Source organism: Carcharhinus amblyrhynchos, chromosome 8, assembly GCF_965287045.1.
Source record: "Carcharhinus amblyrhynchos chromosome 8, sCarAmb.v2.hapA, whole genome shotgun sequence".
NCBI lineage: Eukaryota > Metazoa > Chordata > Chondrichthyes > Carcharhiniformes > Carcharhinidae > Carcharhinus > Carcharhinus amblyrhynchos.
The window spans coordinates 118,883,534-118,900,105 of record NC_137331.1 but is presented as its reverse complement, the minus strand read 5'-3'; the positions used below and the strand labels follow the sequence as shown (position 1 = coordinate 118,900,105).

The 16,572-nt window shown below is 42.7% G+C and overlaps 1 protein-coding gene across 9 annotated transcripts in view; it reads left to right on the top strand.

Moving 5' to 3' along the window:
- Positions 1 to 16,572, top strand: part of vps13b (vacuolar protein sorting 13 homolog B) — a 942,410-nt gene that overhangs the window by 834,394 nt on the left and 91,444 nt on the right. For 5 of the 9 annotated variants that reach the window (XM_080194714.1, XM_080194717.1, XM_080194713.1 and 2 more), the window contains exons 41-43: positions 5,798 to 5,979; positions 9,454 to 9,803; positions 15,344 to 15,505. In XM_080194714.1, the coding sequence (XP_080050840.1) occupies positions 5,798 to 5,979; positions 9,454 to 9,803; positions 15,344 to 15,505 (694 nt within the window). Of the gene's footprint in view, positions 1 to 5,794; positions 5,980 to 9,453; positions 9,804 to 15,343; positions 15,506 to 16,572 lie in introns of all 9 variants that reach the window. The other 4 variants (XM_080194711.1, XM_080194715.1, XM_080194712.1 and 1 more) reach the window with 1 other exon arrangement.

The following is a 16,572-nucleotide window of genomic DNA, read 5'->3' as shown; positions in this document are numbered from 1 at the left end:
TCCTGGTCCCCCCATGCCAACAGTGTAGTTAAGAAAGCCCACTAATGCCTCTTACTTTCTCAGAAGACTAAAGAAATTTGGCATGTCAGCTACAACTTTCACCAACTTTTACAGATGCACCATAGAAAGCTTTCTTTCTGGTTGTATGGTTCCTGCTGTGCCCAAGACCACAAGAAACTACAAAAGGTTATGAATGTAGCCCAATCCATCACGCAAACTAGCTTCTCATCCATTGACAATGATTGATTGAGGGTAGGGCAATGGGTGTTGTCTACATGGACTACAATAAGGCCTTTGACAAGGTCCCTCGTAGCAGACTGGTGCAGAAGGTGAAGTCACATGGGATCAGAGGTGAGCGAGCAAGGTGGATACAAAATTGGCTCAGTCAAAGAAGACAGAGGGTAGCAGTGGAAGAGTGTGTTTCTGAATGAAGGGCTGTGACAAGTGTTCCTCAGGGATCAGTGCTGGGTCCTTTGCTGTTTGTAATATATATAAATGATTCGGAGAAAAATGTAACTGGTTTGATTAGTAAGTTTGCGGACGATACAAAGGTTGGTGGATTTGCAGAATGCAATGTGGACCATCAGAGGATACAGCAGGATATAGATCAGTTGAAAACTTGGGAGAAGAGATGGCAGATGGAGTTTAACCTGGACAAGTATGAGGTAATGCATTTTGGAAGGTCTAATACAGATAGGAAATATACAGTAAATGGCAGAAGCCTTAAGAATATTGATAGGCAAGAGGATCTGGGTGCACAGATACACAGGTCACTGAAAGTGGCAATGCATGTGAAGAGGGTAGTTAAGAAGGTATGCAGCATGCTTGCCTTCATCAGCCGGGGTATTGAGTTTAAAAATTGGCAAATTATGTTGCAGCTTTATAGAAGCTTAGTTAGGCTGCACTTGGAATATAGTGTTCAATTCTGATCACCACATTACCAGAAGAATGAGGAGGCTTTGGGGAGGGTACAGAAAAGATTTACCCAGGATGTTGCCTGGTATGGAGCGATGAGGAGAGGTTGGAGAAACTTGGTTTGTTCTCACTGGAGCAACGGAGGTTGAGGGGAGGCCTGATAGAAGTCTCAAAGATTATGAGAGACATGGATATAGTGGATAGTCAGAAGCTTTTTCCCAGGGTGGAAGAGTCAATTACTAGAGGGCATAGGTTTAAGGTGCAAGGGGCAAGGTTTAAAGGAGTTGTATGAGGTAGATTTTTTACACAGAGCATAGCAGGTGTCTGGAATTCATTGCTGGGGGAGGTAGTGGAAGTGGATGTGGTAGTGACTTTTAAAAGGCATTCTTGACAAGTACATGAATAGGATGGGAATAGAGGGATATGGTCCCCGGAAGGATAGGGGATTTTAGTGAAGTCAGGCAGCGTGGTTGTTGCAGGCTTGGAGAGCTGAAGGGTCTGTTCCTGTGATGTAATTTTCTTTGTTCTTTGTCCTTAACAGTAGGGCGTTGGGAAGTGTTACAGAACAACAGAGATCTAGGGACTCTGAATAAATTTCTTGCTGCCGAGGCAAAGCAGCCAGCATAATTAAGGACCCTACACACCCTGGACATTCTCTCTTCCACCTTCTTTCACTGGAAAAAAGATACAGAAGTCTGAGACGTGTACCAACCAACTCAAGAACAGCTTCTTTCCTGCTGCCATTAGACATTTGAATGGACTTACCTTGCACCACATTGATCTTTCTCTACACCCTAGCTATGACTGTAACATTGCATTCTGCACTCATGTGTTTCCTTCTCTATGAACGGAATGCTCTATCTGTATAGCGCACAAGAAACAATATATTAGCTAATACATGTGACACAGAACAAAGAAAATTACAGCACAGGAACAGGCCCTTTGGCCCTCCAAGCCTACACCGACCATGCTGCCCAACTTAACTAAAACTCTCTACGCTTCTGGGGACCGTATCCGTCTATTGTCAAGGCGTCCCTTAAAAGTCACTATCATATCTGCTTCCACTACCTCCCCGGTAGCGAGTTCCAGGCACCCCACCACCCTCTGTGTAAAAAAGAACTGTCTGATACATCTCCTAAATAATAAACAATAATAAATCAAATCAAATAGTTCCACTATCCTGGTTTAACTCATTGCAGTGTTCCAGGTTACAACGCCTTTTCTGAAACTACAAACGTGGGCCAGTACCATTCGCGCCCACCCCTCCCTCCCATTCTTGGTTGCCTATTTTTGAGTTTGAAAATCCATTGTTTCTCAGTCAGTCCTTTTATCTCACAATTAGTTTTTTTCTTATTTTCCTCGAAACATTACTGTGGGCCAGAAAGTGATGCAATAACGGAGATTAAAAAAAGAAAACGCTCAGTCAGGCCGCACCTGGAGTATTGTGCACAGTTTTGGTCCCCTTATTTGAGGAAGGATGTAGTGGCATTTGAGGCAGTTCAGAGGAGGCTCAGTAGATTGATTCCAGAGATGAGGGGTTTGTTGTGTGAAGAGAGATTGAACAGTTTAGGTTTATACTTTCTGGAATTTAGTAAAATGAGGGGAGATGTGGCATGGTGGTTAGCACTGCTGCCTCACAGCATCAGGGTTTGATTCCTGATTTGGGTCACTGGCTTTGTAGAGTTTGCACGTTCATCCCCGTGTCTGTATGGGTTTCCTCCGGATGCTCCGGTTTCCTCTCTCAGTCCGAAAAAACTTGCTGGTTAGGTGCTTTGACCCGAATAGGCGCCGGATTGTGGCGACTTAGGGAATTTCACTGTTTAACTTCATTGTTATTGTAAGCCTTACTTGTGACTAATAAATAAATTTAAACTTTTTTTAAATTGAGGCATGGATAAAGTAGGAGTGGAGCAGATGCTTCCTCTCCTGGGGCATTCTCGGATGAGAGGTCATAGTCTTCGGATAAGGGGTAGCAAATTTAAAACAGAGTTGAGGAGAAACTACTTCTCCCAAAGGGTTGTGAATCTGTGGAATTCACTACGCCGAAGTGTGATTGATGTTGGGACAGTTTAAGGAGGAATTAGACAGATTTATAATTGGTAATAGGTTGAAGGGTTATGGGGAGAAGGCAGGAAAATAGGGATGAGGAGCATATCAGCCATGATGGCATGGTGGAGCAGACTCGATGGGCTGAATGGCCTAATCCTTATCCTATATCTTATAAATTCTTATACAATCTCTACAACGCAGAAGGGGGCCATTTGGCCCATCGAGTCTAACACAATCCCACCCAGGCCCTATCCCCATAACCCCTGCATTTACCCTAGCTAGCTTGATTTAGCATGGCCAATCCTCCTAACCATCTCGTCTTTCAGACTATGGGAAGAAACTGGAGCATCCAGAGGAAACCCACACAGACATAGGGAGAACATACAGATTCCGCACAGACAGTGAACCAAGCTGGGAATCGAACCCGGGTCCCTGGCACTGTGAGACATCAGTGCTAACCACTGTAGCCTCGTGCTACCCATGAACTTATGAGCATATTTGGAGTGAGAGGAAAGTTTAGAGTTAAATTTCAGGGTTGAACCCTTCATCAAAACTATCAGCCTGAATTATCTCAATGGATGCTGCCTGACCTGCTGAGTTTTCCCAGCATCTTCTGTTTATATTGCAAGTTTTCAGCATCTCTGGTACTTTAGTCTTTTTTTTAATTACAGTAAAGATATTGTGTGACCAGAGTAAATTGCCTACGTTAATATAGATGTATGTAAAATGACTCTTTTAATGGAATGGGCACTTCACAGGAGAGTTATCAAAAAGATTGACACCTTGTCACACATTAGGACAGGCAACCAAGGTTTGGTCAACGATTTGGGTTTTAAGGAGCATCTTAAAGTAGGAGAGACAAGTAGCATGGTGGAGAGAAAGGAAATTCCAGAGCTTTAGCACCTCAGCAGCAGGAGTCATAAGCACTAGCAAGAGGCCAGAATAGCAGGAGCGCAGTGTAGGGACGGAACAGATGACAGAGATGGCAGCATGGGGTGGAGATGTTTGAACTTGATAATTTTCAGATTGAGATGTGACTGGACCAGGAGCCAGTGTAGCTCAATGAGTTAATTGTAACAGAAGCAGAAAAAGCTGGAAAATCTCAGAAGGTCTGACAGCATCGAGGGAGAGAGAATAGAGCCAACGTTTCGAGTCTGGATGATCCTTTGTCAGAACTGAAGACAAAGAAAATAGGATGAGGTTTATTGCTGTAAGAGTAAGCGAGGGGGGAGCTGTAATTAATAGCGATGGCATAGACAAAAAAGACAAAGGGAATGTAAATGATGATGATAAAGGCTAAGAATGGTGTTAATAACATCCATTAAGGGATTGGAATATGTAAATGGCTGAACAAAAGTGTAGAATGTCTAGACAACCTGAAGCATGTGGCAGATGATTGTAGTGGGGTGGAGCAAGGAAAATATGATAGAATGTGAGATTTTAGAAGTGGACAGATGAAATAATGGAAGAAATAAAAAATAAATATAAGGATATAATGTTATAAAAATGAATTATATGATAAAAGAAACATAATAAAATAGATGGGAATGAAGTGGAGGTGGAGGAGAGTGTTTATGCCCTAAATTTAACCATGACTTCCATTAACTTGTTCTCTACTGTTTTGGTGATATAAATCAGCCTTCCAGCTGTTGATAATTGTTACTCAGTGACTGGATATTTAAGTGCTGTGTTTATAATAGCCTAGATTCCTTAATTCACTCTTATCTACTGGTATGTGAAAACCACTCACTAATTGTCAATGTCATTTGTGTCTCAGCCTGCACACATTTATACTTCTTGAATGTCATTTGCCATTGTTCTACCATTGTTTTTTAGGGAAAATATCTGTTCCCCCAAACTCCGGTCTTATGCCTTTCAATCCTGTTTTACTCTGTCTCGTACTCTGATATTGTTCATTAGAGGCAGCTCACAGTTAAAATGTCCATGTTATGTAAATTCCCATGATAGCATCATAAATACACAATGTGAACAGCACTATCCATTCATAATATCTTTGAAGGTAAATTCTGTACAAAATGCCTATTCCCAACATTCTTTCTGTCTGAAAACTCAGTATGTTATTTGTCCCCAAGCTGAGTTCCTGATATCATATGCCCTACATCACAAAGACCGTGTCCATAATATTGCCCAATCAATATCCAGGCAAGACTTGTCACTGAAATCCTCCTTCATGGCTTTCTCACCTCAAATCTTGTTACTCCAATGCCCTCCTGAGTGGTATTTCAGCCTCTATCCTCTAATTCAGTTTGTTTTCTGTGCTGTTACTTCTTGCTACCTTCTTAAAAGACAATCCTGTTGCTTGCTTGAGTCCACTTGGAAATATCTTTTGACAGGATGATGTGGTAGCCCAGTGGTTAGCACTGCCTCACTGTGCCAGAGGAACTGGGCTTGGACTCACAGCTTGGGTCACTGTCTGTGTGGAACCTGCAAGTTCTTCCCGTGTCTGCGTGTGTTTCTTCTGGGTGCTCTGGTTTCCTCCCACAGTACTGGTTAGGTGAATTGGCTATGCTAAATTCTCCCTCAGTGTATCCAAACAGGCATTGGAGTGTGGCGACTAGGGGATTTTCCACAGTAACTTCATTGCAGTGTTAATGCAAGTCTATTATGACATTTTAAGAAATAGACTAAAAAAAGTTCTTTGCTAATACCTTATGGCCAATTTTCAGACTGTTGTTTGCCTGGTTCTGTGAAAATCCTTTGGAGATATGTTTAATAGAACAATATTGCGTTATATTATTTAAATAAACATTCTATTTCATTAATGCATAGGCAGAAATGTGACATTCATTGTCTTTGTCTGTATTCTCAGCAGCAGCGATGGCGAGTCTGGCTCACAAAGTGTCTGTGATCAGCTTGTGTCTCCAATGGCATTGGCAGCCTGTACCAGGGTAGATTCATGTTTTGCGCCATGGTTTGTGCCTTCGCTTGGCATCTCATTACAGTTTGCCCAAATTGAGCTTCATCTGTGCCATCACCTGGATCAGCTGGGCACAGGTATGTTACTGATAAAACAAATGTGCTTAATTGTGTGCTTGTAAGTTTTCAATTCTAATGTAAAGCTTTATCAATTTATTCAATGTATTGTATTGAAAGCCTGCAAATGTATTGAAAGTCTGCACAGGGATATAGATAGTCTGAGTGGGCGAGGGTCTGGCAGATGGAGTATAATGTTGGCAAATATGAAGTCATCCATTTTGGTAGGAATAACAGCAAAATGGACTACTATTTAAATGGTAAAAAATTGCAGCATGCTGCTGTGTAGAGAGACTTGGGTGTCCTTGTGCAAGAATCTCAAGGAGTTGGTTTGCAGGTGCAGCAGGAAATTAAGAAGGCAAATGGAATTTTGTCCTTCATTGGTAGAGGGACAGAGTTTAAAAACAGTGAGGTTATGGAGCAGCTATATAAGGTGCTGGTGAGGCCACACCTGGAGTACAGTGTCTCCTTACTTGAGAAAGGATATACTGGCACTGGAGAGGATGCAGGGGAGATTCGCTAGTTGATTCCAGAGTTGAGAAGGTTGGCTTATGAGGATAGTCCCAGTCAACTCAGACTATGTTCATTGGAATTCAGAAGAATGAGGGGAGAATTTATAGAATCATATGAGATTATAAAGGGAATAGGTAAGATAGAAGCAGGGAAGTTGTTTCCACTGGCGGGTGAAACTAGAACTAAGGGCATAGCCTCAACTTAAGGGGAAGCAGATTTAGGACTGAGTTGAGGAGGAGCTTCTTCACACAAGAGGTTGTGAATCTGTGGAATTCCCTGCCCGGTGAAGCAGTTGGGGCTACCTCATTGAATGTTTTTAAGGCAAGGAAGGATAAACTTCTGAACAGTAAAGAATTAAGAGTTATGGTGAGTGGGTGAGTAAATGGAGTAAGTCATGGCGTCATAGAGGTTTACAGCATGGAAACGGGCCCTTTGGCCCAACTTGTCCACGCCGCCCTTTTTTTAAAACTCCTAAGTTAATCCCAATTGCCTGCATTTGGCCCATACCCATCACACCCATGTAACTATCTGAATGCTTTTCAAAAAATAAAATTGTGCCCACCCCTACTGCTATCTCTGGCAGCTTGTTCCAGACATTCACCTCTTTCTGTGTGAGAAAATGGACATTTTTGTGTCTCTCCCATCTCACCTTAAACCTAAGCCCTCTAGTTTTAGACTCCCCTACTTTTGGGAAAAGATATTGACCATCTAGCTGATCTGTGTCCCTCGTTATTTTATAGACCTCCTACGCTCCAAAGAAAAAAGTCACAGTCGACCCAGCCTCTCCTTATAACTCAATTCATCATGTCCCGATAGCATCCTAGTAAATCTTTTCTGCGCTCTTTCTAGTTTAATAATATCTTTTCTATAATAGGGTGACCAGAATTGCACACATTATTCTAAGTGTGGCCGTACCAATGTCTTGTACAACTTCAACAAGACATTCCAACTCTTGTAGTCAATGTTTAACCAATGAAACCAGGCATGCCGAATGCCTTCTTTACCACTCTGTCCACCTGTGACTCCACTTTCAAGGAGTTATGAATATGTACCCCTAGATCTCTTTGTTCTGTAACTTTCCCCAATGCCCTACAATTAACTGAGTGAGTCAACGAAAAGATCAGCCATGATCTTATTGAATGGTGGAGCAGACTCGAGGAGCTAGATGGCCTACTCCTGCTCCTAGTTCTTTTGTTCTTATGTCCTTATTTAAATCTTGTTTTTTAAAATATTGGACTTTTAAAAATGTGCTTTCTTCAGGATGTATTGTTTTTATTCAGCGAATGGTATGAACCAAAACAATTGGTCTCTTGTCTGCAAAATGTCATGACCTGAAGTCATATGAGAGAGATTTTCCTATTGTATTGTTTATTGAAGTTATGCTAGTTTTGCTACTCTAAATGGGAGATCATGTTGAATATTATATAAAAAGTCATTTGTTAGTACGGAACTTGAGAACTGATGAATAAAGGGACACTTTTGTCAAAGCTTTTCAACTTGCATTCATCAGGATAACTGGCAAGAACACCAGTACCCAAACGGTACGCTCCCCATTTAGTATTCTTGTCAATTGTCCTGATGCATGCAAGGTGAAAAGCTTTGACAATTGTGTCTTTTTTCAGCAATGTATGAGTATGATATATTAAACAACTAAACTGCTGCAAAGTATGCACAGCTTCGTAATTAATTCAAATCAGAGAGTTTAGTGTTAATGTGTAGAAGCATTTAGGGCAAGTTGCACAAGTATGTGAGGGAGAATGGAATAGGAAGATATGCTTAAACAATGAGATGGCACAGCATACCAGCACACACTGGTTGGGCCGAATGTGCTGTAAATTCTACTTAATTTAGAATACACCATTTAGGTATTGAACTGTTTTGAATGGGAAATAAAGGAATTTATATCCTTCATTTGTTAATTTGGGCTTTCAAAATACACTAAATAATTAAGAAGCGTGTCTGGAATTCACCTTTGTGTTGTTTTAGTGGGAATTCCCTCTTTAATCTGAATATAGTTTCAATGCCTCAGTATTTAGGCTTTTCAGATTTTTAATTTTACTAGCTGGCCCTTTGTGCCTGTGCCAGCTGTCAAAGTGCGATCCAATTGCTCCCCTAAATCTATTTGTGGTCATTGTCCCTTTAAGGGAAACACAGCAGAAGAGGGTCACCTGGTTTGAGGGACCAATTAGGGTGGGAGTCAGTCATCACTCCAGGAGGTGGAACTCACAAGCAGAAGACATCTGGGATCCATGTGGAAGGCATGTAGGGACTAGGGCTGGAGAGGAGGCTGCTCCTGCTGGTTTCTGTACAGTTATTCTTTGTTAATAAACACCATTTGTGTTCCTGATCAAGTCTGTAGCGTGCATCAATACACTATTTTACATTTAAACTCCATTCTGTTTTTAATGTTCAACTAACAGCCACATGGAATGGGATAAATAATGCCATTGATTTCACCAAATTAATCCCTCCTATTGCATGTGGGAAGATAGTTTCACAACTATTTTCTTCAAATTGATGAAAATCAAATGGTTTTATTTCATCTTGAGAGCTGTAATTAAAAGTAATTATTTTTTTTAAGTTTATTTATTCGTCCCAAGTAGGCTTACATTAACAGCACAGTGAAGTTACTGTGAAAATCTCCTAGTTGCCACACTCCGGTGCCTGCTCCGGTACATTGAGGGAGAATTTATCATGGCCAATGCATCTAACCAGCACGTCTTTCAGAACGTGGGAGGAAACCGGAGCATCCGAAGGGAATCCATGCAGACACGGGAAGAATGTGCAGACTCCACACAGACCCAAATGGGGAATCGAACTAGGGTTGCCAGCACTGTGTGACAGCAGTGCTAACCATTGTGCTGCCATGCCACTCCTAAATGTCTCTTATAAATCAGTGAATGATTTTAATTTTTGCTCCAATGCAATTAAAAAAATACATCAGGAACATTGTTAATTGAGATTTTTATTTTTATGTCACAGCACATCCCAGCCGCCTCCAGGCATTCATCCCCGATAGATTGTTACCGGCGGAGCAAGAATACATGATTGTTTCTCTGAAAAGCCCAAACGTCTACTTGCGGCAATGGTCTGATGGTCCTGTTTGCCGAGAGCTCCAGTTCTCCGCCATCGGGGACTGCAAGTTGTTGGAGTACCGCAATCTAACCATGTTGAGCATTTTAAAGCCCTTCACTTTTCAAGGACAAGTGGCCATCAGCAACAGCTCCATAGAGCAGCTGATGGACGGAAACGTGTTTGTTGACCCTGTGTTTATCAACGTGGGGCAGCATGCAATTCATTCACTGGACACTGCCATTCGTGCTTGGAAACAGGTATGCTAAAACAAAAGATGTCGCTTGTGATACAAACAGAAAATGCTGGTAAAACTCAGTGGACCTGGCAGCATCTGTGGAGGAAGAAACAGAGTTAATGCTCTGAGCTCTGAGTTAACCGCTCTGAGTTAATGCTCTGAGCTCTGAGTTAATGTTCTGAGCCCACATGACTCTCCATCAGAGCCGAGGAGGGGGAGAAATGTGGCGGATTTTATCTTGTGGAAGAGATGGAGTGAAATAGAAGGTCAAGGGATACTGTTTCTCCACAGATGTTGTCAGACTTGCTGAGTTTTTCCTGCATTTTCTGCCTGTATTTCCATTTCCATTTCCCCTCAGTATTTTACTTTGCCATTGTTTAAATCATGTCAACTTTTTAAATTGGCAGTTAGGAGCTCTGGAATTAAAGTATGCAATTGCATGGCGAAGGAGACTGATTTTGGTGTGAATTGTGAGGTAATCAAAAGATTGCAGGTGCAAGTAAATCAAGCCTGCTGTGTCATACAGTGAAAAACAGACTTGTATGTGACCTAACTCCAAACACCTGCCTTTGTCCCTTACAATCCTTCCATAACCAGTATCTCAAATTTAAGATTAGCATAAAATGCCATATTCAGCATTTTAATTCAGATGACAAAGGATTGTCCAAGGTCTCATCAATCAAAATAAAATTATTTTTCAAAACGTTCTTTTTTTAAAAAATAAACCCCAAAGTTTTAATTATAAAAAAAAGCTTATCAATTGCAAATATAACATATTCCTCATTGCCATTGAACTCCAGTTCCTCTATTGTCCATTAATTCTACGAGGCCTCACATATACATAAGAACATGGGACTTAGGAATAGGAGTACCCCTTTGAGCCTGCTCCACTATTTAATAAGATCATGGGGGATCTGTTTGTGGTCACAAATCCACTTTCCTGTCTGTCGCCCATAATCCTCGGTTCCCTTGTCTATCAGATATCTAACTCTTCCTTGAGTGAATTCAATGATGCAGCCCCCACTGCTTTCTGGGGAAGATAATTCCACATACTAACGGCTCTTTGAGAGAAAACATTTCTCCTCATCCTTTTCTTAACTGGTAGACATCGTATTTCTAAACCAGGTTCTGGTCTCTCCCACAAATGGAAATGTTCGCCCACTAAACACCCAATAAAGTCCCCTCAGGATGCTAAATGTTTCAGTAAGACCACCTCTCATTCTTCTCAACTTCAGTGGGTATAAGCTCAACGTGTTCAGTATTTATTTGAAAGAGCGTAGACCATAGGAGCAGAGCTAGGCCTTTCGGACCCATCGAGTCTGCTCCACTCAATCATGGCTGATATATTTTGTAACCCTGCCTTCTCCCTGTAACCTTTGATCCCCTGACCAATCAGAAACCTACCTATCTCTGTCTTAAATACTACATTCTGCACTCTCTCCTTCCCTTTCCTATGTACGTATGCTTTGTCTATATAACTCACAAGAAACAATACTTTTCACTGTATACTAATACATATGACAGTAATAAATCAATGACTTAGCCTCCACAGCCTTCTGTGGCAATGAATTCCATAGTTCACCACTCTCTGGCTGAAGAAATTCCTCCTCATCTCAGTGCTAAAGGGTTGTTCCTTTACTCTGAGGCTATGCCCTTGGATTCTAGTCTCTTCCACTCGTGGAAAGATAAGCCCCTCATCCCAGGAATGAGTCAAGTGAATCTTCTCTGCACTGCTTCTAACACAAATTATATATTTCTATGAATAAGGAGACCAAAACTATACATAATATTCTGGATGTGATCTCTGTGCGGCGGCAGTAAAACTTGCTTACTTTAATATTCTATTCTCCTTGTAATAAATGTGAACATTCATTTATTTTCCGAACCACTTGCATACTAACATTTTGTGATTCATGTAGTCGGACACCAAGATCCCTCTGTACTAGCGAGTTCTGCAGTCTCTCTCCATTTGATGAGTATACTGTTTTTCCATTCTTTCTGCCAAAGTGTACAAGTGTACCTTTTCCAGCATGATACTCCATCTGCCAAACTTTTTTTGCCTGCTCGCTTAATTAGCCTACATCTCTTTGCAGACTCTGTGCCTTCTTTTCCTACTTATCTTGATGCCATCAACAAATTTGGCTCCCGTGCGTTCAATCCCATCATCCAAATCATTGACGTAGATTGCAATTAGTTGAAGCCTTGCAGGTGCAGCAGGTGGTCAGGAAGGCGAATGGGATGCTGGCCTTCATCGCGAGGGGGATTGAATATAAAAGTAGGGAGGTCTTGCTGCAGCTGTATAGGGCATTGGTGAGGCCGCAGCTGGAGTACTGTGTGCAGTTTTGGGCGCCGCACCTGCGCAAGGATATTTTGGCCCTGGAGGGAGTGCAGAGGAGGTTTACTAGGCTGATACCGGAGTTGAGGGGATTGAGCTATGAGGAGAGGCTGAATAAACTAGGCTTGTACTCGTTAGAGTTTAGAAGAATGAGGGGAGATCTCATTGAGACGTATAAGATGATGAATGGGATGGATAGGATAGAGGTGGAGAGACTCTTCCCACTCAAAAAAGACAGTAGGACTAGGGGGCACAGCCTCAAGATAAAGGGGAGGCGGTTTAGAACGGAGTTGAGGAGGAACTTCTTCACTCAAAGGGTGGTGAATCTCTGGAATTCTCTGCCCGTTGAAGTGGTGGAGGCTGCCTCGCTAAATATTTTTAAGAAGCGGGTTGATGGGTTTTTGATAAGAGAGGGGATTAAGGGTTATGGGGAGAGGGCGGGAAAGTGGAACTGAGCCACGACAGATCAGCCATGATCTTATTGAATGGCGGGGCAGGCTCGAAGGGCTAGATGGCCTACTCCTGCTCCTATTTCTTATGTTCTTATGTTAAGCCCCTGCACTGATCCCCGATGCATTCCACTTGTTACACTATAACAGTGACCACACTTCAAATGTATCCCAAAATTGCAAATAGTTTTGGAACATCCTTGGTCTTGAAAGGTGTGAAATAAACACAGTTTTTTCTGATGTGATAGTGACTTTTTCATTTGATGTAAAATGACAAAACTGGTCTGTTTTAACTCCATAACTTCCATACATAGGTTAAATTCCGTAAAGTAACGTGAACACTGGATTCGGAAGGAGACTTCCAGCTTGCACTGTCTTTGCAGAATTCTCTTGTGTGCAATATCCTGTCTGGATTTCAAAGTTTCACCAGATTTCATCTTCTGTTCAGGGAATTGCCTTTTGGATTCTTCAGGCACTGTGCAGAAAAGTGTCAATGATTCATACAGGGCAAAAACTAATGGATATCTAGGAATGAAAGCAGACCAGTAATCTAGGCCACGATTTTCCCATCCCGCTGTGCTAATTTTTTAGTGCAGCGGGCCAGGAGATTGTCGCATTGGCCGATTTGCTGGGTTTGCGTGTGTGTTCCCGTCTGGATAGTGTTTCCCAGCACTGGATTTCTGGAGGTGTCAGGTCCGTGCTGGAAATCGGTGGGGAGGTGCCAAGACCATTTAAATGGTCATTTAAATACAATTTAAATTTAATTAGCAGCCCCAGAAACTTCAGTCCCAGGTCCGCTAGCATCCCACCCTCCTGTCAGAGTGGTTCACTCCAGCAGGGATTACAGTAGCTCCCCACTTTCTGGGAACTAGAGGCACGACCACGCTGAAATGAAGGACAAGAAATTGGGGCCCCCCGGAGGATTGGGGGTGGGGGGTGTCCCCTGGACATTGCCACCTTGACAGTGCCAGCCTGGGCCGTGGCCCTGTTTAAGGAGCAAAGTACCATTGCCTGGGGTTGGCGAGGCGTGAGGCAGGAGGACGGGTTGGGGGCCTAGAGGGGTGGGTTTGAGACAGCCTGGGAAAGATGGGTGGGGGGCCAGCGATTGAGCTGTTGCGGGGGGAACGGGATGGAGAACCAATGATGCGGGGTCGTGGAGCTGGTCAGCGATCAAGCAGGCCAGTAATTGGAAGGCCAGCAGATAGGGCTGCTGCGCATGTGCCGATTTCGGTGCTGACAGATCAGTGCATGCGCAGTAGCCCACCCAATCTCCTGGGCAGGAATATCCCCCACCCACTGATGTTTAACGATATACACGCTAGTAACCTCTGCAGTGCATAGGGCGTGGGAGATTCTTCTCTGAACTCCCACTGAAAAAACCAGCATGAATTACTCCAGTTTTCATATGAATTCAACATTTAGGATTTTTTGAGGAGAATCTCTTGGTTCATCTTAGTTACCAACTGCAAGAGCTCTTGTGACTTATAATCAGAACAGCCTGGACTAGATTAAATCTGGAAAATCATTGATATATATGTGAAAGGTATGTAGAGGTACTCTGATGTTCTGTAACGTTGCTCATGGGTTGATATAGATTTGGTCTCTCCTGTTGATGACGTGCTACTCTTCTTTAGTGGGGTAGATGAGACTGTTTTAGAATTGTATCTGTGTTTGTTCCTTCTGTTTGCTTTTAAAATACACTTCCTCGAGAGTGGAGGGCAGGTGAATAGTCCTGGACTGTGTCAATGAGAGGCCATTCCTGTGAGGAGGGTGCACTGGATCATGTTATCCCTGTCGGCAGGTTCATAGGATCTTCCCAAGTGTAGCAGTTAGAATTGAATATCTAGAAGCCAGGAACTTGATTGCAAACTGTGTCCCAAAATACAATATTCCATTCAACCCTCAACCCTGGGTTCGATTCCTGGCTTGAGTGACTGCCTATGTGCAGTTTGCACATTCTCCCTGTGTCTGTGTGGGTTTCCTTCGGGTGCTCCGGTCTCCTCCCACAATCTGAAAGATGTGCAGGTTAGGTGCATTGGCCATGCTAAATTACCGTTTAGTTAGTGGAATGCATTGGTTAGAAGGATTAGCGGGGTAAATATATGAGGTTTCGGGGATAGGGCCTGGGTGGGATTGTGGTTGGTGCAGACTCGATGTGCCGAATGGCCTCCTTCTGCACTGTAGGGTTTCTGTGATCCTTTTCAGTGTAGATTATGCAAGCAAATGATACATAATCAACGTGAATGTTCTTTGTGACTGATTCTTTTTTAACTACTTTCTTTCCAAGCATATTTCAAATTATTTTTGCTTCACGATGCCAAGCCCTGCTTGTTTGATAGCAGGGATGTTTATAGAGGCAATAGTTCGATGGTTTACAGATTCAAATTGTATCTACTCACTGGTCAGCCTTGGAAATCTCTGTGCTCTTGTTTTTAAAAGTAGAATGCTAAGCTGAGATGTGAGTATTTTGTCTAAATATTTTTGCAGTCACTAAAAATTAAGCATCAAGCCATTGCCAACTTTAAGTTCCAAATAAATATATAGATGAGATGCAATCCAGCAGAAAGATCCGTATTTTTTTAAACAACTGTTTTATTAAGTACTATAGAGAATTTAAAATACTGGCATTGACAGGAACCAGCTTTTGTCAGTGATCTGAAATATCAACCAATGTATTCAGATGCTTGCGTTTTCAGGCTGTGGTATATACCACTAGGCAGACGGCTGCTAAACATCTTTAGGGCTGATCTAATGCGCGCTGATGTTTTTCTGTTCCAGAATGAACATCCAGAGGCAGAGGAGTTGGTTTTCAGCCACTTTGTGATATGTAACGACACTCAGGAGACGCTGCGGTTTGGCCAAGTGGATACTGATGAAAATGTTCTACTGGCCAGTCAGCACAGCCATCAGTACAGCTGGCGTTCGCACAAGTCCCCCCAGGTATTACAAAACGTAGCTAGCTGAATTATTCCTTGGCGGCTCCTTCACGGGGCTGAGCAGTAATAATAACAGCAGGTGCCCTGCAGTCGAAATTAATACAGTTGTAAGTTTAGAGCAAATATTTCATGATTTAGTTCGGAACATGTCAGTGATGCACCGATGCAACTGCCTCCAATTTAGTTGGGAATACTGCATGCCAGCGGGCCGCACCGTGTATCTTAAACGTGCCCCAGCGAGTCGAAGGAGCAACCCTTTCCGGACACCAGCAATACTTCCTCATCCCAAGGTCAGGATACAAGTTTGGCATTTTCTCCTGACTTCTGTCTGAACGCGATGAATTCTGGCTCCCCCTCACAGATTGTGCCTTTGATTCTGTCCTTGCTGTGGGAAGCAAATTGTGAATGGAAATATTTATTTCTTGCAGAGCGCAGCTTTCGGTTCTGGAAGGTTAACATTAAGAAGCATGAGGCATTGATGTGTAGTTTGTTCCACAAAGGCAAAATCTCATTCCATTTTTAAATAGCCTGCTCTTGACAGTTGAAGTGATGTGGAGTTTGCTCAAACTGGTAGGTGTCCTAATTGAGGCTGATATGATACTGTAAGGATTTTCCAACCTCTGCTCCCAAATTAACTGCTCAAAAGGAGCTAGAAAAACAGATAATTGGATGCAGACCAGATTCCAGTACATTTAAGCTGTTCCCTGCCATAAAGCCTCGGCTGTACATCATTTCTCTCAGTTACCCATCCTGCAGCTACCCCCTCACCTCTCAACCTAGTCAAGTGGCAGTTCTATTCTTTAACTTCTGTATCGATCTTCTCCATGCTACCAATCCTGCAACTGCCTGTACAAAGCTGCCACCATATTGTCCTTTCAAAGCAAAACAAGTTTAAAGTTTATTTATGAGTATCACAAGTGTCGACAATTAACATACTGTGAAAACCCCTAGACTCCGGTGCCTGTTCGGGTACACTGAGGGAGAATTTAGCACGGCCAATCCACCTAACCAGCATGTCTTTCAGACTGTGGAAGGAAACCGGAGCACCTGGAGGATATCCACGCAGACACG